This window comes from Spermophilus citellus (genome assembly GCF_964194105.1).
Source record: "Spermophilus citellus genome assembly, chromosome: 9".
NCBI classification, from domain to species: Eukaryota; Metazoa; Chordata; class Mammalia; order Rodentia; family Sciuridae; genus Spermophilus; species Spermophilus citellus.
Genome location: NC_138191.1, coordinates 114,836,313 through 114,858,144, shown reverse-complemented (window position 1 = coordinate 114,858,144; position 21,832 = coordinate 114,836,313). Strand labels below are relative to the sequence as shown.

At 55.0% G+C, this 21,832-nt stretch overlaps 1 protein-coding gene across 1 annotated transcript in view; it reads right to left on the bottom strand.

The window, feature by feature from the left end:
- Positions 1-21,832, bottom strand: part of CSMD2 (CUB and Sushi multiple domains 2) — a gene marked incomplete at both ends in the record, with an annotated part of 546,906 nt that overhangs the window by 332,876 nt on the left and 192,198 nt on the right. Inside the window, 1 exon segment of the mRNA XM_081308594.1 lies at positions 16,586-16,793. Coding sequence (XP_081164720.1) covers positions 16,586-16,793 — 208 coding nt within the window.

The following is a 21,832-nucleotide window of genomic DNA, read 5'->3' as shown; positions in this document are numbered from 1 at the left end:
CTGCTCTGCTCAGTGGTGCCAGTAGAAATCTGTGGGTGTGGCCACGTATGCCCAGGGGAGCCAGCAGACCTGGGGGCCACAGGTCCCGGGTACAGCAGGACAGCTGAGGTCCAGAGGCCACCTCACCCCCAGTACTGCTTCCTTTGGGAGCCAACTGAGGACGCCACTGGGTGATGTAGTGCTGGAAGTGTCAGCCTCAGGTGGACTTGAGAATTGCTGGGACCCCCACCTGGGACAAAGTGAGTCAATTCTCTCCAGGTGGAGAGCAGGAACAGTTCTCTCAAGGAAACCTCAGGAAGCCTCTTCAAGAGAAATACAAAATGAGCTGACTCAGGCTTGACAAACGGGAGCTATGCGCCCTTCATGGGCCAGGTGACGTCCCATAATATCTCACTTGACCCTCCCAGAGGCTCATTGGAGGAAGAGGGAGGAGTTTCCATACCATTTCACAGATGACGAAACCAAGGTTCCAAAGTCAGCTTGTCCAAGGCTGCGTGATTCTAAGTGTGGGTGGGAGGTGGTCTCCGTAGAGCCTGGGTTCTCACCCACTTCCTTCCTTCCCTCCCCCTCCCCACTTCTCCTTTCCCTTTGCTTTCTAGTGTTTGATCTAGGGATCAAGTCTGAGGACTTGTACCTGAAAAGCCAGTTCCCTACTATTGAGCTACACCCTCGGCCCATAGCCACTTTCCTACAGAGCACCCTTTTACCCTTAATCCTTACCCCGACCCGAGACTCAGAGAGGCAAAGTAATATTCTGAATATCACACAGCACAGCACAGCACAGAGCTGGTATTTCCTGCCAGCCCACGGAATCAGATGGCTCAAAAAATGCTGTTTGTCACGTAGTCATCCAAACCCAACATCCCACTCCCCAGATAACCCATCTGGGCTCCAGCTCTTGCCGAAGGGAGACCGTGGAGTCATCACCAGACCCCGAAGAGATAAAGCATCGCAAATTGAATGAGAAAAATCTATTTTCACATCCTGATGAAGACAGAGCTGGCACCGGAGGAGCGGATTGTTCTGGAGAAAGACGCAGCCCCCTGCTTTCCTCCTTTTCTTAAAAAACAACAACAACAACTTGGAGTTATAGCTTTAGAAAAACCAGAGCAGCTGACTATCACAGATAAAAATGCCCTTTTGCCTAATTGGATCTTTAATAAGGAATCCTAATTAATTCCCCTGAATGGAGAAGTTCTACCCTGGTGTTATCTGGGCCCCTCGGCCGGCCGATGCTGCTGGTTATTTCCAGATACGGAATGATGGGAGTCGCCAGACACTTGTCAACCTGCTTGTGAAGGTAATTACCTGCTAAGGCGCCAGGGGAGGTGGGACCGGGGCGCGGCCTGGCTGGTGACCACAGGCAGAGGGATTGGGGATCGGGAGGGCGCCACCCCACAGGGTTGGGACACTGGCCACCGTGGAGGAACCGCTGCAGGAGGCAGGGATGCTATCCAGCCTCCAGGATGTCATCCCCTGCTCAAGCAGACCCACGGGACACTTGTGTGGACCGTGTCCCTTGATGGAGCTTGACAGATGCCCGTGATGGCGAGGGCTGCCTGCCCGGGACTCTCCTTGGTCGGGGCCAAGGCTGGGCTGTCATCGCCTGGGGACCCACAGAGACAGCACTAAATGGAACAGGTTATCAGGACAACTCGGGCCACCGACCAGCAATGAGAAGAAGACGTGGCTGAGTGACACGGGCCATTTGTCTACAGTGACAGGGCTTTGCTGGAAAGGGAAAGGGGACGGCGGGCTGTCCCACGCCGGCAGCACTTGGCCAACAGGGCCTCAAGGAGCCGGGCTGCCTGGGAAGCCACCTGCAGTGTCCCTCAGCCACAGCCCAGGGGACAGAGCAGCACAGGGTGGAGGAGCTGAGGCCCAGGTGCAGGCCCAGATGCGTTCTTCCAGGAGCCCACCGTCTCCCCCACCCTCCAAGGTCCACACGACGGACAGAGACAGAGAAGCAAAGAGGGGTTTGGCCTGCAACTTGGAACCTCTGTGACCAGGGGCGCATGGCCTGGCTGAACCTCAGTTTCCACAGTTGCTTCAGAGACTAAGCGGCCGAGGGGGCCAAGGCCTGGCTTGTAGCAGGGACTCTACAGACAGCGCTCGCCTCTTCCTCCCCAGACCCTCCCGGGTCCAGAAAAATCACCCTGGGACGGGCAGACCTTGCTGGAGGGAGATGTGTGGTCCTGTGTTTATTCATGAAAAATGAGAAAGTCTCCAAGTCCCAGGCCTCAAGTTCCAGCCAGGTGGGAGGGGGTCAGGGACCCCCCCCCATTGCTTTGTTAAACCAGGACAATGGAAGTTCAGAAAGTGGAGTGACTTCTTGGCAGCAAGAGTCAAAGTCACTTCTGTTCACCGGATCTTCTCCCGAGCCCTTAGGATGCTGCCAAATGGCCCCAGGACCTCAGAGCTGCCGGGCCCAGAGGGACATGACAGTCCCCTGCTGAGGCCTGTGCCCTGGGCCAGCCAGAAGCAGCCTCCCTTGCCCTTCGGCTGCAGAGGTCGGGCCCCACAGCACCTTGAACCTGGGAAGGGAGCTGAGCACAGCTGTCTGCAGGGAGCCCAGGGAGGGAGGGAGGCCCTGGTGCCGCAGCCACACAAGGTCGGAGCAAGGACATGAGCAGGATTGAAATGCTGGTCCTGCTCAAAGTCCACTGTGCCAAATTATTTCTTGTAACTCTTTGTAACGCCCCAAGAGGGTGAGTTAACCGGGGTCACAAGAAGAGTTGGCAGTGGAATTGGTCTCGGAGTCCAAGGTTGACTTTGAAAGCCATGCCCCATGCTGCCTGCCGTGGTGTCAGAACAGAAGACGAACCGGAGCCCAGAGTAGCAGAAGCGGGTGGTGGGGGACAGGTCAGGGTTTGGAGCTCAGAGGTTGGGGCTCCTGCTCCTGGCTCAGGGGCCGACTGCAGGTGACGCTCGCAGATGTCTTCATCATTCCCATCTCAGCTTTCCACTTGAAAGAGGGAGGGTGGGACCTTCTTCCACAGCGTTTCCTAAGGATTAGTGAGATCGTACACGTGAACCCCAGAACAACGCTGGGCGCACGGCAGCTTCTTAGCGTGGTGACGCTCTTCCAAGGCAGGAGGGAGGCAGGAAATCAGAGGCTCAGGGAAGCCAGGGAGTCTGTCTGCAGCAGCTCCGAGAGCAAGGGCTGAGGCTGGGAACAACGGCTGGCCCAGGATCTGCAGAAGGAACCGGCCAGGAAGGCCCGGTGGAGGAGAGCACGTAGGTGAGGTTCCATTTCTTCATCTGCAAGGTGGGTATGTACTCCCTAACTCAAGACGGTACAAAGATTCAATGCAGCAAGATCTGTGAGGACATTCAGCCTCTGTGATGGCCTCCAGTCCCTCCGGGCAGGGGACAGAGATTTGCCTGTGTGTTTATTTATTTGTTTTAAAAAATAAATGTTACTAGGTACATGTGTGATGGACAATAGGAGGTGTTAAGATCTATCTATCTGGAGATATTTGGAAATATCTATAGATAGACAGATATCTCAAAATAGTTACTAGAATGGAACAAGGTGACCTGTCTGTCATCTCACATAATTAACCCACTGCTCCCTGAGATGTAAGCCACATCCAGAAAGAAATCTATAGCATGACCCCAATTATATGCAGAATCTTAAAATGAAGGTTTGATACATATTACATATAGAATATATAGAAAGAGAATGAAACAGCGGTGGTAGCTGGGAGCGGTGGGCCACACCTATAATCCCAGAGGCCCGGGAGGCTGAGGCAAGAGGATCGTGAGTTCAAAGCCAACCTCGGCAAAAGCAAAGCGCTAAGCAACTCAGTGAGACCCTGTCTGTAAATAAGATACAAAATAGGGCTGGGGATGGGGCTTAGAGGTCGAGTGCCCCTGAGTTCAATCCCTGCTACCGAGAGAGAGAGAGAGAGAGAGAGAGAGAGAGAGAGAGAGAGAGAGAGAATAAAACAGTTGGTTGCCAAGGAAGGTGGAGGGTGGGGACTGGGAAGAGGTAAATCAAAGGATACGAAGTTCCAGGCTCCCTCAGTCCCTGATTCTCCCTGCGGTGCACACTGAGATCCCTTGGGATCACCAGAGCCTGATCCTACCCTGGGGGTTCCTCTTGGAGTCCTGGGCACCACCTTTTTGCCCTGATGGTTGTGGCTGGGGTCAGAGCTGCACGGATCCTGCTCAATCCTCTCTCCCTCACCTTCTCTCCGGCCCAGAGATGGACATCAACCAACTCTTCTGCTTTCCCCGAGTCTCCCCTCGGCCTTTCCAGAAGAGGAATCTAGAGAAGAAGACGGAGCCACATGCAGGACTGACCTTTGAGGACAGAGGCTGAGGTCTGAAGGTTCATGGGGTCCCTAGAGGTCACCAAGCTCCTCCTGCCCATGAGGAGTCTGTCCATCTCCCTGACTGTCTTTCCTCCTCTCTGCCTGGGGTTTGTGGGCGGGAGGCACAGAGCGCTATTAGGACTCCTGGTGGGACAGGTTGCTGGCAGGTTGGTTCTGTCCCCAGCCCAGGGTGGATGGACGTGCAGTGCCCGTCAGTCCCTCCCCGGCCCCGTGCAGGAAGAGCTGAAGCCAACGTGGCTGCAGAGCCCGACATCAGGTGCCAGACAGGCATTCACTTAGCAAACAGGCTAATTTTAACCTCTGCTTCTCAGACCAAAACTCTTTTGAAGGAAAGGAATAAAAAAGAAAGTGATATTTAGCACATTTCTATTTCTGGGCTCCACCGTCTCTCTCTCCGAGGTTGCAAGTTGGAGCCTAATTGATTTCTTAGTCAAAGGGGAAGGGGGGAGAAAAGACAAAAAAGAAAAACAAACAACCAAGAAACCTCACCTGGCTCACGTTGCAATCAAAGCTCTCCAGTTCCGTCAACTGCTGAGCATTTTCTTTGTTTTCTTTTTTTTTTTTTAAAGACTGGCCAAATGACTTGCATAATTTAAGATTTTTTTTCCCTTGCACTGATCAGCCTTCTCTGGCCAAGCAGTTTGATGATTAATTATTAATCAGACTGTTCAGGAGGAGTAATCAGCAAGAGTCACTGCTAATTTGCAAATGTCCCCCAGGAAGGTTATTACTTAAAATACTTGGTGGAGGGGCTCCATGCTCACCTTTGCAGTTAGCCACAGGACATTGTTACTGGCCAGGCGGGGGCCAGATCTGTCCTCCTGACAAACCAACTCTGGAGACCTACTAAGTGCCAAATGCCCAAATAAAACAAGATGGTGTGATAGAGAATAAAGGGCCACTTTGGATTTCATGGACAGGGATGGGGGGATTTAAATTGAACTCTGTTTCAAAAGAGCCAGGTCTTACAAACAAACAAACAAATAAACAAGAAAACCTTAAGGAAGAAGATTTGAAGACCTTGTAGCGGGAGTTCCTCAGCCAGTGCAGAGGCTCAGGGAGGGACCTACTTAGCCTGCCAAGGGTCAGGTTGAAGGAGAGCATTATTGGGGTACAGGGAGCGGGTGTGAATGAGGGACAGGAAGGAAGTCAGAGAGACAGGCAGGGGCTGGATAAATGCAGGGTCTGGTAGGATTTTATGCTAACTGATGGGAAGCTGCTGCCGGGCTTGGAACAGGGAGAGACCCAACTGGATGGCTAACAAGTCACGCTTGCTGGATGGAGGGTGGATTACAGGAGCGGTAGAAACAGGGCGTCAGGCACTGAGCAGTCCAAACATGCTGGGGGCATAGAGTGTGCAGAAGCAGTGCCTCTTGGGAGTAGGTAGATGTGGGAAGGCAAAGAGAGAGGACGAGACGATGGGTAGACAGGGGATGAGGAGGCCCACTTCCAAATAACCCGGATGTCCATGAATGGATACAGAAAATATGGTATGCACATGCAATGGAATATTACTTAGCCTTAAAAATTATTAAAATCCAGGCACCTGCTACAACATGGGTAACCTAGAAAACAGTATGCTACGAGAAGTAAGGCAAACACAAGAAGAGCAATCGTGTGTGACCACACTTACAGGAGGTAGCCAGAGAAGTCAGGTTTGTACAGAGAAAGGGGGCATGGTGGGGAGCGATTCTTTAATGGATCTGGAGTTTCTGTTTGGAAAGGTGAAGAAACGAGAGTGGCCCTCAAATAACCAAAGTGCTTATCACCACTCAATTGTACACTGAAAATGGTTAAAATGGTCCACCTTACGTTACGGCCGTCTCGCCACATTGGGTTGGCCGTGCTCATTTTGAGACACCTGTTAATATCCAGGGAGCCCAGAAGACACCTCGGGGCTGGACATTTAAATGGAGAGCTACTGGCGTGAAAAGCCAACTCGTCATTGGTTGGAGGATCGTATACTAAATGGCTTTAGGGAAAGGCTGGGGGTGGAGACGGAGGGGGATGAACAAGAAGGAAAAAGATGTGGAGCAACAGTGGGGACCTCACTTTGAGGAGCTGGGATCAGAAACGCCCGGAGCAAGAAGGTAGATGGAGAAGAGGAGGGTCCCAGGGCCGAGCAGCAGGGACACAGGGAAGGATTGTCAAGGAAGGCAAGCAGGAGAGGGTGAATCTAGGGGGAAGTTTTGAGGGAATTGAGGCTGGAGCACAGGGGAGGGCTTGGCCTCCGACAGGAGCAGGACTCTCATCAGCAGACGCACAAGGTGTGGCGGGAGGCGGGCTCACCGGGGCCTTCTAGCAACTTCTCTGTACCTCCTGGCTCCCGCAGCCGTTCCTGCCCAGTGAACTATGAATTAGACGGTGGTGCCTTTTATCTGGAGCAGGAGTGAGTGATGACCCTGCTCTGGGTGGACCATAGCACTGGGAAGGCCACGTACTCTAGGCTGTGCAGTTCCCGGGTGGCAGAGCCCCCTTGAGCCTGGGTGCCCACCTGTATAGCACGGAGGGTCAGAGCTACTCCCATGGACCCATAACAGGCATGTGACCAGCAAGAACTCTTCCTTTGCGACACGGCTGAGTTTTAGGGTTAATGAACGTCAAAGAAGGAAGCAGCAAGACAGGAGGCTGGGGGTAGGCAAGGGCTAGTTCCAGAAGGCTCTTGTGTGCCCTCTCAAAGGCTTGCATTTTATTCTGTTAAACAACAGAAGATGATTGAAAGTTTCCCGCCTGGGGCTTGGTGTGTCAGAGCTGCATTTTAATTAAGCCGTTCTGGTAGCAGTGGGGGAGATGCCTTGGAGAGAACCAAGATGCTGGGAGGCCATTGAAACCCACAAAGAGAAAAGGATGTGGGGTCCAGGGGGCTGTAGCAGGGGTGGAAAACTTAGTGTAGGAGGTACCCCAGGGCGACCCAGCAATTAACTGGCTGGCACGCGAATCTCAGAGGGCTGGATAGCTGGGTAGCGGGCCGGGCCATCAACCAAGAAAGAGAGCAAACTCCGGCTACCCTAGGGGTCCCGTGTGAGTGAAGGGGGGACAAGCTGAATTGGAGACACTGGTGGGACAGCAAGGTGGGGTGCCCACCAGGAAGTTGGTGTTGTTGTTTGGTGCTCCGAGAGGAGGCTGGGTGAGGGGCCAGCTGTCGGGGACCAAACAGGCAGGTGGCATCAGAAACCATGAACGCAACAATGAAGACCTAGGGGGGACGTGTGGCTGAGCGGGCACAGAGCCTCGGAGACACCAATGCACAGAGAGGAGGAAGGGAGGGTCCGAGAGGCACAGGAAGAATCCGTAAGGGGAGGACAAAGCCGAGAAAGGACGGCTCCCAAAGGAGAACCACTTGCAGAGTGACCCGTAAGAGGGGCCCAGAAAGTGTCTTCTCGAGTTGGCGACAGGAAGGGGCAGTGTTTGGGGCGGGGATGGTCTCTGATGACGATCTTATAGGAAATGGCTTTCGGGAAAGGCCCGGGTGGAGATTGAGGGGGATGAACAAGAAGGAAAGATGTGGGGCGCCAGTGGGGGCCTCCGTTTGAGGAGCTGGGATCAGAAACGCCCTCTCGTTTTGCTCAGACGAACCCTGAACCCTGCCCTGCCCCGTGTCTGAATTCAGCCGTGATGGCTCTGACATCGCATCACATCATCCAATGCTGTTTTCCTGTGTGAATCCTACTCCCCTGGTGAGCCTGGGGGTGTCAGACCCCAGCCCCTGGACAGGGATCTCCGGGATGAAAAGAAAAGTCTATTCTCGAGGAGAGACGCAAGCAGGGCGTTAGGTCGGTCTCAGGAATCTGGGAGGAGCGTGCAGGAGCGCGAGAGAGGAAAACCCAAGTCAAATAGTGCGTTAAGTTAAGCCAAGAGCGGGCGGAATGAAGGTTTGTGGCCAAATGAGAAAACAGAGACCTTGAACATTCTCAATGAACCAACATGGTTCCGGAAGGCAGGTCTTGCCAGGATCCGGGGCTCTGGAAGGGCCCAGAGCAGCTCCTTCCATCTGCCTTAGCTGCAGCATCAGGCATCTGACAGCTCCTCGGGAGAGGTGGAGGACGGCCTCTTGCTGTCTGCTGCCCTTCACAGCCCTGGCACAGGCCTCCACGCAGATGCCACACTTAGTACCAACCTGTTGCCTGTGGTCGGGCCCACGGGGGGCAGGCCAGCTGCCCACCTCGGCTCCCCACGCACAGAACGGCCCTGACCAGAGCTCTGGCAGAGCTGCAGACAAGGCCGGCTCTCTCCCTGCCCCTCCCAGGTCTGGCTTAGGTTCTCTTCCTGGGAGCCAGTTCCCATCCACCCACAGAGGCAAGTGAGTCCCGCTGCTACCCTGTGGAGGACGCGGGAGCCCCGGCCCTGGCCCTGCAGATGCTCCCGTGCCCGCCGCATGCCGGGGTACTAATCCTTTCCTACGGCTCAGCTGCAGAGCTTATAATGCTATTTCCAACTCGGAGAGATATGGGAGATGAGATTTTAAAGGCGAGTTATTTATGGGCTGGCTCCTGATGGATAGAACAGAGGCGATTTCATGGGCTCCATCAGCGAGAACGGTTTCTTGGTGTGGCTTAAAGCGTCGTGATGCGGTGGGGAAGGAGAAGGGACCGGGACATCCCACAGCCCAGGGAGGGAGGTGGCAGGATCCGCATCTCAGCTGGAGCAGGCCCAGTGGCTCCCAGCCACTGAGACGGGCTCAGCCTCCTGTGTCACCGAACAATACAGGTGTGAGGGAGCGTCTCTGCCCGCCCTGGCCCGACCTGGCTCCTGGCATTTACAGAGGGTGACACTGCAGAGGACCAGGCCTAAGACACTTCTCAACAGTGAGGTCTCGGCCTATATCCTGTCCCCTCAGTGAGTTCCTCTGGCCCTTCATCTTGTAGCAGGATCTATGCTAGTCTCATTCCGCACCCTGCTCATCTCTCTCACGGAGCACGGTGGGGGTATTTTATGTTTGTTCAGTGATTAGTGCAGAGAGCTCGGTGTCGCCAAAATAGATCATGAGTCCCACAAAGGCCCGGACCATGTCTGTATTCCCAGTGCCGAGCCCTGTCCGAGTCCCCGACGAGAGAAGGGCCCAGCAGTTTGAGTGAACTTTGATGGACAGACGTCGGCCATGAAGACGGAGATAACGGAGTGACCTGGGGGATGGTGGACATGCTGCTGGGGAAGACCACTCTGTGTGGTCACCTGGAACACCAAGCTTGGGGACAGAGCTACCGAGTTCCCCAATCTTCTCCCAAGGGCTGTGTATCATGGCCCAGGGCAGCGGTGCCCCTGCTTCCAGCCTCAGGGCCTTCGTGACTTCCTCATCAATGCCCAGTGTGTGCTGGAGAGCTGGCCAGCGAGCACCAGCGCTCCGACTCTGCTCCAGCCCCGTGGTCCTCTGTTCCGTGAACAGATCACCAGAGATTGCCAGCCAGGGCCGTGGGACTCGCCCTGGACCCTCCCCAGTCCTCACCCCTCCTTCCCGTGAGCCCCCAGGCGCAGCTGATTCTGCGAGATGTTTTGATGACACCTCGTCCTCCCCCTCCCTTCACAGCTGCCCAGGCTCAGGGTTGGATCAGCCCGAGCCTGGGTGGCCGCCAAAGAGACTTACAGCTGGTTTCTAGCCCCTGTGGTGTGACTGAATCCAAGTTTAGAGTGGTCGTCGTACTTCCCTGCTAAACCCCCGCGGTCGCTTTCCACAGCCTGGGAACTCACTCTAACCCTGCACATGGGCTGGGTTCTCCCTGACCTGCAGGTCCTTTCAGGCCTCCTCTCCTGCCCCTCCGGCCGTGTCCCCTGAGCCTAGCTTACAGCACCCAGACACAACAGGACTCTGTCCTGCTTCACACTGCAGCAAGATGGCTCCTCAGTTCAAGTCAAAGGTCAGCCCCCAGGAGACTCATGCATCCAAGTCCCCCATTAGTGCCTCCATCACGCTGGGGAGACAGACACATTCTGCAGGGCAATCTGTTTCCGCCTTGCTAGTACCAGGTTCTCCTTGGTTGGACAGCCCCTACTCCTACTCCCAGCTCAAGGTCTGGGTGGGGTTTGCCATCATGTGACCCAGATCTGGCCAATGAGGTCACCTTCTCGCTCCAGGGTGTTGAGGCATGGGCACGTGACCCAGTCGTGTCCAATCAAGGTTTAGCTGGGAGTTTTTACAGGAACCCTCTGGAAAGACGCTCCCTTCCAGTTAGGATTGCTGAAACAGAGACTTGATGGACATGGATGTCACTTTTGCTGGCTCATGGGGAAAACCTGCCTGAGAATGCAGCTGACACATAGGACAGCAAACCCTTGGGAGGGGGAACAACATTATTTGTATACCTTGATCCAGCAGTACCTGAAGCCAATTCCTGGGCTTTTCAGTTACAGAAGGCAACACATTCCCTCCATAGCTTAAGTCAGTCAGAGGTGGGTTTCTATTTCTTGAACCGGAAGACTCCTGGCGGTGACATTTGTCTTTTCATTCCCTGGGGTATCTTCTCTCTGCCTCTTAGAAAAGTACCTAACATATGATATTATAAAACATGGAACAATATTCTGCCTCTTGGCTCTGAGTGTGAGCTCCAGGGTCCCGAACAGTACATGGCTATTACATAAACATTTGTGGAGTGAATCAATGACTCCTTAGGAACCCAGGCTGTGTCTTTTGTCTCCCTAGCACCCAGGCGAGCCTGCTGGGCCCAAGGGTCTCAACAAACGATTATGGAGAGTAAATAGGGGGAAAGTAACAATGAATGTAAATAATCTAAGCCGATGGTTTGATAAAGTGCACGTGAATGAGCAAATAAGCAAATAGTTATTATTAAGAGATCCCCGTTGGCACGTAATTCTCACTCTAACTCTATCTGCATCTAATGGCTTCTGTAAGAAATTTCTAGTTAAAAGTCACGGAGATCAAATGTTTCTGGTTGGCTTAAATTCCTAGTGTGTAAAATGCCTCATGATTAAAACCAGGTCTTTCAAAAGGAGAAAGGATCTCACTAGCAAAAAATTCAAACGAAGGAACGTCAGCTTTTGTCTCCCCACCTACAAATACGAAATCAAACCAGCGAAGGAGAACAAAGTGAAAGAACTCCTCCCGGCTCCCAGGAGGTGAAGAGGCGGGGCCAGGTGAGGAGGGTCAGCCATGCGCCCCTGGGGCTGGCTGCTGGAAAGGCTCTGTCTGAAAGCAGCCTGCGGGTCCACGGCCCAGGAGCCGACCTGGGAAGTGCAGAGGGAAGGAGCGGCTCTCTTCTCCTCAGGGGCAGCGAGCTGCCTGGGCTCAGAAATGGACACCGGGCCCCTGGGAGGGGTGTGTGGTGGGTGCATTTTCCCTGGAGAATGCCTGGGACCGGGTCCTCTCCACCCAGCATCCCAGGGACCAGGGAGCTCCCGCTCTCTGGCAGAGAGACCCAGGCAGCACCTCTGTAAGACTCTCCTCCTGCCCTGTCATTATCAATGTCCCCTTGGTCCCCTTGCCGAGGCCTGGCTCAGATGCAGCCTCCACCCAGGGGCCTTGCTCTCCTGCCTGGGGATAGTGTCCTCCTGTGAAGCCCTGCAGTCGGCTCTTTTCCTACTTTCAAGGTGCTCAGAGGAGGCAAGTATGTCACCTACAGGACTGTGGGGACTAGGTCTGGGGACATAGTGAATGGGCAGGGGATGATCATGTGATCAAATGATCATGCAATGGGGGTTTGCGTGGTGGGGGGTGTACATGGTGGGGGAGCCCAAAGTTCCTTCCCCCACGTGGGACTTCTTTGTGGGCCCTAGAGCCATCCCCCTGTCTTTGGTTGTGACTCTGGAACGGCCTCGGTGGGTGACTCTGGAACGGCCTCGGTGGGTGACTCTGGAACGGCCTCGGTGGGTGACTCTGGGCCCCTCTTGCCCAACCTTACGCAGCCGGCCCCCAGGACAAGTGTGGCTTGGGTCTGAGTGCAAGGCAGGCCCTGGCTCACACCTGCCCGCCCTGGTCTAGGAAGAAATTGCCCCTGGAGGGACAAGGAGACAGAAAGGCCCAGGGGACCTCCAGCCTCAAGGTCAGAGACAGTGAGGGCCCTGGAGGAGATGCCCCCACCCTGTGTCCACAGGCTCAGTCTCTCTTCTCTGCTCCCTGGGCCCCTCGGGGCAGGGGCTACACCAGCTGCTGTGGGGAGCCCGGGCTCCTAGCCCTGCACCAGCAGCCAGCCCTGGTGAGGCTCATGGGCCAGGCGGGGGCTGGGCAGGACAGAGGGGTGGCACTTCCCACCAATGAGCCTGCAAGTTGCAAAAGCTCTGCGCCCCGCCCCCCCCTTCTGACCTTTGCAAGGGCGTCCTCCACTCTGACCCAGGGACGCCCCCACCAGTTCCCAGACCCTCCACCCAGAGCCGGGTCCTTCTGGGCAGCCACGCTGTGCCTTTCTGCCTGGTGGATGACGGCCTCAAGGACACCACTGAGAAGGGGACCCAGGAGGCTCAGCTTGCTGGAGATGCCTGCCTTACCCCTTTTGCCTTAGAGATGAGCCCTGAGCGCTGATCCCGTCCCAGGACTGTCCGGCCCGTGTGGGGCCAGGCAGCGGCTCGCTGGCCTAGGGCGGTTACGAGCCCCGTTTTCAGATGAGGAAACTGAGGCCCAGAGAGGTGGGTAAATATCCCAGGATGACACAGCCACAGGGTGAACCTGGGTTTCCAGGCCATGCTGACGACCCCAGCCTGTGCCCCACTCTGCAGACACCCTCTGCCACTGGATGCCTAACCTCAGGGGGAGGCGCTGGCCCCCTGACCCATGTTGTTGGAGGGGATGTCTATCTGTCTGTCTTTTTTCTTAGCCCAGAGGAGAATTCAGAAGAGACTCAACAGGAGGAGGAGGGAGACATTTGGGCCAGCGGCTTTTGGTGACGGTGCTCCGCTGACTCCACCAAAGCAGAGGTGGCCCCAAGGACCCGGAGTCCCGTGTATTCAAGTGACCTCCACATCTCTGGGTCCCAGCCCTCCGAAAATGTCCAGGGCCTCGTGATGGACGTTAGCAACAGGACGGCAGTTTCCTCTCATTTGGGGGGAAGGAGTTCGTTCAGAACCATCAGAGGGAACTGGCTGGGTCAGAGCAGAGCAAGGAACAGGCCACCTGCCGAAGGGTCAGGTGAGAAATCTGGCCTCTAAATTGAGTTGAGTGAACCAGAGACAAAGTGAGTGTGTGTGTGTGTGCGCGCGCGCGTGTGTGTGTGTGTAGGCATGCGTGCACAATGACGGAACAGCACCTAATCTACTGTCTGGATTGTTGACACCCAGCTTTTGCTCCTGGTCAATGTCATGCACACGGTGCAATTCACATAGGGAGAGTGACTCGAAGCCCCAAGGGACTCTCCAAACATGCCAGAGCAGCCAGGCTCAGCTCTCACCAAAGCGACAGCCTTTTCCTGTCCCAAACACGCACAGCTGGACTCCCCAGGCCGGCGTGGACCACCAGTGGGCACATGGGCACCACAGGGCTCTGGTGACAGGCAGGCACTGCTGTTCATGTGGGCTCTGGGGCCCATCATCCTTGATGTCAACACGAGGTGACCAAGGGACTATTTCCTGTCACATTTTGGCTGTGGGTGGTCTTTTGTTTTACAAAATGATGTGCTTGTAGAGTTGACAGGTTTTCTTCTATGAGTCTCACTTGGCAAAATAAAATAAAAAATATCATCCGTCCTAGGTTTCTAGGCCTCTTTTACTAGTCCCGCACCCCCCATTAAACCTCTCCCGAGGTTCCCCACTCGAGGGAGGCGCACAGTGTGGACACTGAGTCAGGGACATGGCCCGCCCCCTTCTCTTCTGCCCGCTGCCCGGTACAGGACATGCAGATTTTTTTTTTCTCTCTCAAAGGGGTCCCCAATTTCTTGACAGGTAAAAGGATGCCCCTCTGTTCAAATCCATCTTCTCCAACAGGGTCTGTTGTCTCGCTCTGCCTCGGCACAGAACTCAGAACAGCCTGAAGTCTTAATGCGCACAAATAAAAGCAGTCTGCTCGTAAACGGGCGGCATCGGGTTTTCACAGGGAGCCGGGGATCCATAAAGGAGAGGGGCCGGGGACAGCGCGTCCCTCCCACCCGGCCCAGCCTCCACGTCGGTTTCCCATAATTGCTAGTTAGAACAACAAATGCATCCTGCCTGGATGGTGACACCAACCCTGTAAATAATTATAATTTAATCTTATAGCAAAGAGTTCTGAATGACTCCCCCAACGATTTCCTCTGCTTAATGCCTTCCCCACTGAGTGACTTAATAGGAAAAAGAAGACTCTTTCAGATTTGTTTCAGTCGAGAAGCTTGGACCATGTGTAGAGTCACCCCTGGGGGGGCAGGGGCCGTGGGAGACGGTGGGACCCACCGATAAACAAGTGAATCAAACAGGGCTTGAGCCTGGGAAAGAGGGGACCGGTGAGAATATCCACCTGGGCGTCTCTTTATACAGTAAAAACAATCCAACAAGACATCTGAGTAAACTATGCCGCAGTCTTAAGAGGGAATGACACACAGCCATGAAAGCCACCACAAATGGAGTGTATACTTGTGTGCTGTCCTGAGAAGACAGGCATTAGAATAGACCTAACCCGGGGGAGGGTTGGAATCCTAGGTCTGTACCTTACTAGCTGTGTGACCCCAAGCAAGTAGCCTAACCTCTCTGGGCCCTGTTTTCCTCATCTGCGAAGGGAGGAAAATTATGCAACCTACTTCACAGAGTTTTTATGGAGAAAAAATGAAATTTTAGCTAGAAAGAGCTTAGAGCTGGCCTGGCACCTATTGGTAGTAAAGGCTCAATAAATGATACATTTATCACGCCTTTTATAGTTTGGAGGGCATCTGTAACAAAACAAGAAAAATTTTTCATGATCTCATGCCAAGTTAAAAAATACATGACTACAGATATATTAAGATCATAATTTTGTAATATCAAAATACATAAATATAAAATATTAACATTGCCAGCTAGCTTGAACTAGGCCAGGCAAAAAAAAGGACCAAGGGGGAATATGACAGACTTTTAATCATTGTTATTCATTTCTCTCTACCTCGGTAGGTTTTCTCTGTTTGGTCTTCCTTTTACAATTAAAAAAAAAAAAGTGTTTTGCCAAAAGAGGCAGGGGTCCAGGATCTGGGGCAGGGCCTCTCATGGGGACTGTAGTGCAGAGGAGGCTCGGCTGACCTCTGACCCCACTCCCTCCCAGCTCCGAGGCTGGTTTAGGGGACCCCGACCTCCAGGGGGCAGAGCCAGCCTTGCAGGGGCTTCTCTCAACCTCCCCGGGGAGGAGAGGAGTGACCAAGGTCTCTGGGCTGCATCCACCCCGCTGGCCGCTGCATCAGGAAGCCTGAGTTCTCCTGGGTACACTGGTCCCCAAATCGGGGTCTGTCCTTGGGCAGAGTCCATTCCCACAGTGTCCCTCTAGGTCGTCAGGCGTGATTCCTGCCCTGGGTCCTGTGATCCACCACAGCCCTGATGCCCAGGAACCCCACCTTGTCTGACTCTGGGCCCGGCCACTCCTGCTTCTCCCAGCATCCTCTCCGACACCCCCTCTGCAGCAGAGAGGCCACAAAGTCCCTTCCTAGGGCACATCTGGACACATCTTTGCCTGGGCTCCTGATGCGCAGACAGAGCCTCACGCGTCTCATCCCAGGGACACAACCACAGCCGTCCCAGGAGCCCGGGAGCCCCTCCACCCAACAGGCAGCTCCTGAAGCCAACCTGCCAACCTGGGCGCGGGCACTTCTGAGTCCACATCTGGGAGACCCCAGGCAACCAAGGCTGCTGAGTCCTCGGCCACCCGTCTTCTCCCTGACCCAGCAACGTCCCAGGACGTCCGTGGGACACACCACGGGCAGCTGGCACCCTTGGCAAAGCTGGTGGATGTCTCTGTGCACACACCAACACACCAGCACACAGCGCCATGCCCCGCAGGGCTCTGGGCGTGGGAAAGCGATCGCCCCCGAAGGTTCTGGTCCCATGGTGGGACCTGAGTCTTAGACCAATCTCTCAATGAAACAATAGCTCAGTTGGTGTCACTGAGACCCCGTCCGCGTCCTGAAACCAGAACACTTTAGTCTCAATGCAAGTCACCCAAGGCCCATCGAGAGGTTCTGCATCAAGGACATGCTTCGAATCGGACATGAAAATCACTATTAAAATTTACCCGAGTTTTAAAAATACCGAGCGGTTTCTCATCAGGACGAGATGGAAAGGCTCCGAGCAGGAGTCGAAGGAACAAGGAACTGGCCGCGTCCTGGCGCAGGGCCAGAAAGCAGAGCGCAGGACGGCAGGAAGGAGCGGGTGCTTACCAGAGGGAGGAGCCTTCGGTCCCTGTGACCTCCAGGAAGTCATACCCGTCCTCCAGCTGGAAGTCGATGAAGACCAGGGCGATGGTGTCCCCCAGCTCGGCCAGGATGGTCCACGTGCAGTCAGCGTTGTTGTGGTACTCAGAGGGGAAGTGGGGGCTGGAGATGATGCCACTCTGGCCCCGCAGGGTCCCTCCACACGCATCGTCCGCTGTGGGCACAGACAAGGGGTTCACGTGAGAGGTCTGGTCCCCAGGACCTGGCACTTGGGCAGAAAGGGGCCCAGAACGTGGCACACAGACCGTTCACATGAGATTCTGGCCTGAAGGGGCAGAAGAAAAGTGACTCTGAACTCTTCCACATCCCTTCCTGGGTGCTGGGCACCGTTGGGAGGATTTCAGATATTTTGCTGTTTTATATAACAGATAAGGAAAATCAAAGCCCAGAGACACTGAATGACTTGCCCAGCGTCACCCAGCTAATGAACGGCAGAGCTCATATCTGGACCCTCTCCTAGCAAGCGCTCTGTTAACCACGACCCCACACTGCTCCCCGATGACCAGGAAGGAGCAGAAATCAGCCACTGTGTTGATCTTCATGGTCACGGCTGACGGGAAGAGACCGTCTCTTCCCACCAGATCTTAGGTGGGATATTTGATAAAACAGAAACTCCACACAACTCCCTGGGGCAGAACCCCAGGGCACCAGAGCCCCAGAGCCCCGCTCCACCTCTGCCGTCTCCTTCTGCCCTGTCCCCCAGCCGGCTGGGACCCAGCCTTGTGCACATCCCAACCTCCGGCACAAAGTGCTGAGGATTCAGTTCAATAAAACAAGAGCCACTGCCCCATGATAAAGGCCACTCCAGGGGCTGGGGATGTGGCTCAAGCGGTGGCGCGCTCGCCTGGCATGCGTGCGGCCCGGGTTCGATCCTCAGCACCACATACCAACAAAGATGTTGTGTCCGCCGAAAACTAAAAATAAATATTGAAAATTCTCTCTCTCTCTCTCTCTCTTTAAAAAAAAAAAAAAAAAAAGGCCACTCCATGGCCAATAAAGAAACTCAGGCAAAGGAGGTGGTGACAAGAGCAGAGGGGACAGGTGTGTCCCATGGGGCATGGACATTTTGGAAAGGGTGGGTCAGAAAAATGTCAAGGAGAAGTTGATATTTCAGCCAAGACCTGAAGGAGGGAGAGAGGACCCATGTGATCATCTGCAGGAAGAGCATTCCCATAGCTGGAGCAGCAAATGTGAAGGCCCTGGGGTACAGAGGCCTGCACTGTTGAAGAATAAGAAGAGACCTGAGAGGATGAGCAGCAGGAACAGGGAGGAGAGTGGCAGGGGGCCAGGCCAGGGAGGGCTGGACAAGGAGGGCCTCAGAGGTGCCTGTGAGGACAAGGGCTTTGACTCTCATAAGACGAGAAGCCAGTGGAAGGTCCTGAGTGGGGCAGGACCTCCAGGCTGCGGCAGAGAACAGACCGCAGAGGCAGAGGCAGAGAGCAGGGGTGCCCGGTGAGGCCGCTGGGAGGACCCAGGTGAGGAAGGATGGTTGGGGCCAGGTGGTAGCCGTGAGGCATGGTCAGTGTCTTCGGGGCTGGCAGGACATAGTGCACCCAGAGCCACCTGCCTCGTGGCCGCAGGGAGAGGGTGTCTGGGACAGAGGGAAGGACAAGAGCAGGCAGCCGGGGTTGGCAGGGGTTTCCCTCCCAGGCAGGGAGGTGGGACTCGGGTGGGGTAGGAGGAGAAGAGCTGCCCAGCCGGGGCCCTGGAGGGTCAAGTCTAAGTTTCGCTGTCCCTAGAGATCCTTCCAGAAGGTTCTTCTCTCCCCAGTTGAGATTTCAGAGCCCTACATGATTTTTCATAATGAATTCTCAGTTTTTGTTGGCCTATTCTTGTTATTTAATATTGTTTTAGTCAGTGTTTTTGCTGCTGTGACTAAAAGATCTGACCAGAACAATTTTTGGACAGGAAGTCGATTTAGGGGCTCACGGTTTCAGAGATCTCAGGCCATAGACAGCTGGCTCCGTTCCATGAGGCTCCAGGTGAGGCAGGACATCGTGGCACAAGAGGGTGGCAGAGGGAAGCAGCTCACATGGTGGCCAGGAGGCAGAGAGAGACTCCACTCTCCAGATACAATATAGACCCCAAAGCCACGGACGGCCCCACGACCACCATTTCCTCCAGCCACACCCCGCCTGCCTCCAGCCACCACTCAGCTAATCCCATCAGGATTAATGCTCTATCAGGTTAAGGCTCCCATAACCCAATCATTTCTCCTCCCAACCTTCTTGCATGTCTCACCCAGGAGCTTTTGGGGACACCTCGTATCTAAACCGCAACAAGTATCTAGACAGTAAACTCCCTGAAAGCAAAGCCATGTCAGCCCTGTCCGCAGCCCTCAGCCAGCTGCAAAACCCATCTGCTGAGCAAATAAATGAAACAGGAAAACCTGAAGCTCAGGGAGGGTAAACGACTTTCCCAAGGCCCCACAGGAGGTGGCCGAGTTAGGGCTTCAGTGGAGTCCAGGGTGGCCTCTACCGCACCTCCCTGGGGTTTGGTGAGTCATCCTGAGATTTTTCAACTTCCTGATTTCAGCCAATGACTTCTGGACAAGTGTTGGGCACTTATGTCCCTAGGTCCAGAGCCACCAGTCCCCTGTGAAGATGCCACCCGTGCCTCCTGGGCCCTTCTGACGCCCTGGCTCTGGCCCCATCCTGTTTGGACTTAGGAGGCAGTAACCGCTGTCTGGCCACTTCCTCCTACTCCAAACCAGGCACCGCATTTCACGGTCACAACTTCGTAGTCATAAAGTACAACCTTCATCCGACACCTCGGTCCTAAAATATTCATCTACACTCTCCTCCTCTGGCAGGGGGCCCGGGGCTCCGCCAGGAAGCCATGCATGTTGCGAGGGGCAGGTGTATTTTGCTGATAGCTGCCTTTCCAAGTTTATGACTTTATTTATGATTGACGCTGGGCTCTACTGAACTCTCTCCGATTAGCCATGATTTTAGAGAACCATCCCCTGCTGTCTGCTGGCTCCACCATGGCGCTCAAGGTCCAGGTGGCCGTGGAGGAACTGGGACGTTATTCAGGCTACCTCCAGGGCACCGTCTTGGACACAGGGAGGTTCTAGAGTCCTTGGCTTGGGCTCTGTCCATATTCTCCCTCCCTGGGACTCCTCAGCCTCTGAGAAGAGAAACAGCTGGAAGGCCCTGGGAGAGGCCGCCATCTTGAGGCCCAGGGGTAAGAAGGAGGGAGATGGGAGGAGTGACCCAGAGCCACGGCCTGCCCCTTTCCTCGAACTATATGGCACCATGTCCCTGTCCATACTGGGCCCCATAACCTGTTCAGCCTCCTCAGTCCCCTCTTCTTGGGGACTCCGGTGTCTGCCCCTTTATACCTGGCATTTATCAAAGACACTCTTTACAGTTAGGAGATTGCCAATCCATAAGAACATCGCCATGACCCCGGGGCTCCTTCCTCAGATACTACCGTCCTTCTGGGGCGATGGACAGGCCTTGACTGTCGAATATGCAGGTCTCTGTGGCGCTTTCCCCAGGGACAGGGCATCAGGCGGGAGCCTTCACCTGCATTCCTCATTCAACTTTCAACCTGCTTGCGCAGACAGGCGCGCCACCCCATTTTACAGACGAGGAAATGGAGGCTCATGATTTATTAAAAACCTTCCTCTGGTCACATAGCAACCACATGTCAGAACTGGGATTTGAATCCAGGACACGGACTCCAGAGCCCCAGTACCCACCTGCTTCTCTGCCTCCCGGGGCTCAGTCACCATGATGCTGACCCAGAAGCTCCTGTTCAGGAGAGGTGGCTGAGCCCTGGGGCCAGGCTTCCTTCTGAAGAAGGAAAGGCAGCCCCCCAGCCCCCACCCTGAAGCAGCCCCCGCCTAGCAGAGCGACGACCTTGGGCCCTTCCCCAGGGGCTCCCCTCCAAGAGCTCCCGGGGCAAGTCAGGAGGAAAGTCAAGCGACCCACCAGGGCCCAGGCAGTCCCTGGCCTGCCGGACCCTGCAGGGGATACATGCACCCGAGCCCTGGACCAAGGGCTGGAACAACTCTGGAAGTGGCTGTCACTGTGAGTCTCTTGCTGAGGGTCACAGGCCACCACCACGGCCTGCAACAGACAGCAGTGGTCAAGGTCATAGCTGGAGGACACCCACACGGGGGCTGAATCCTGGCCCTGCCACCCGGGCCAAGCTCCTCACCTCTCCAGGCCTCAGGTCCCTCTCTCAAAGTAGAGGGCGGTGATAGCCTCATCTGTTAGGGCTTCTGTGAGGTTTAAATGAGATAACCCAGGGTCTGGCCTACAGCACCAGCCAGCAGTGGTCATGGCAGTGACAGTCACAAGGACAACTAACCCTCACTGAATGGCTGCTGCGAATGAGGGCCTCTGCTTTGTGCATTTATTCACAAGAAGCCCAGGTCCACCTACCGAGTTCAGCAGGGCTCTTGCTCCCATGGACAGATGGGAAAACTGGGGCACAGAGAGGTTGAATAACTGGTCCAAAGCCGCCCAGCCAGAGGGGCAGGTGGCAAGGTTGGGACGTGAACTCAGGTTTCGGGACTTCAGATTCCGGTGGAGAAGTGGTTCTGTAGAGGAGCAATGGTGGGGTGGTGGGAGGGAGGAGAACTAGCAATGTCACTGCTTGCACAAGACCCTGCAGTCAGGGGCCAGCTGGGGTCCAAGCTCAGAATGACTCCAGGTGCTACTGCGCCAACAGGGCGTCCGGCGTCTTGCCCGTGTTACTTAATCTATGAGCGCAGCAGGCCCAGCATGCAGGTCCCTTTGCTCTGTGCTTGCTGTCTGGGGTCTCTTATCCTCCCCCAGAACTTTCTAGTTCAGGACTCCCTTGAGCTGCAGAATTAGCACCCCCACCTGTCTGTCTCACGGGCATTGCAAATGTTACCTGGACGGATTGAGCTACTGCCCCTGTCCTGTTGGTGCCCACCCAGCCGGCACTCAGGAAGAGCCTGGCCATCAATCTTGTCCTTCTGTCCCCTCAGCATCTACATCTGACCACTGGCAAGGCCTGTGGGCTGCACCCCAAACCACAGCCCCAATCTATGCATGTCCCTCCACCAAGACCACCCGAGACTGAGGGCATCCTCTCCCGACGGTCTCTTCACCCATCTCCCTGTGTCTCTACAAGCCCTCTCCTGTTAGCATCCACAGTCATCTTTGTTCAAAAGTTAAGTTGACGGTCCCCTCTCTCCCAGCTGCCTCCTACCTT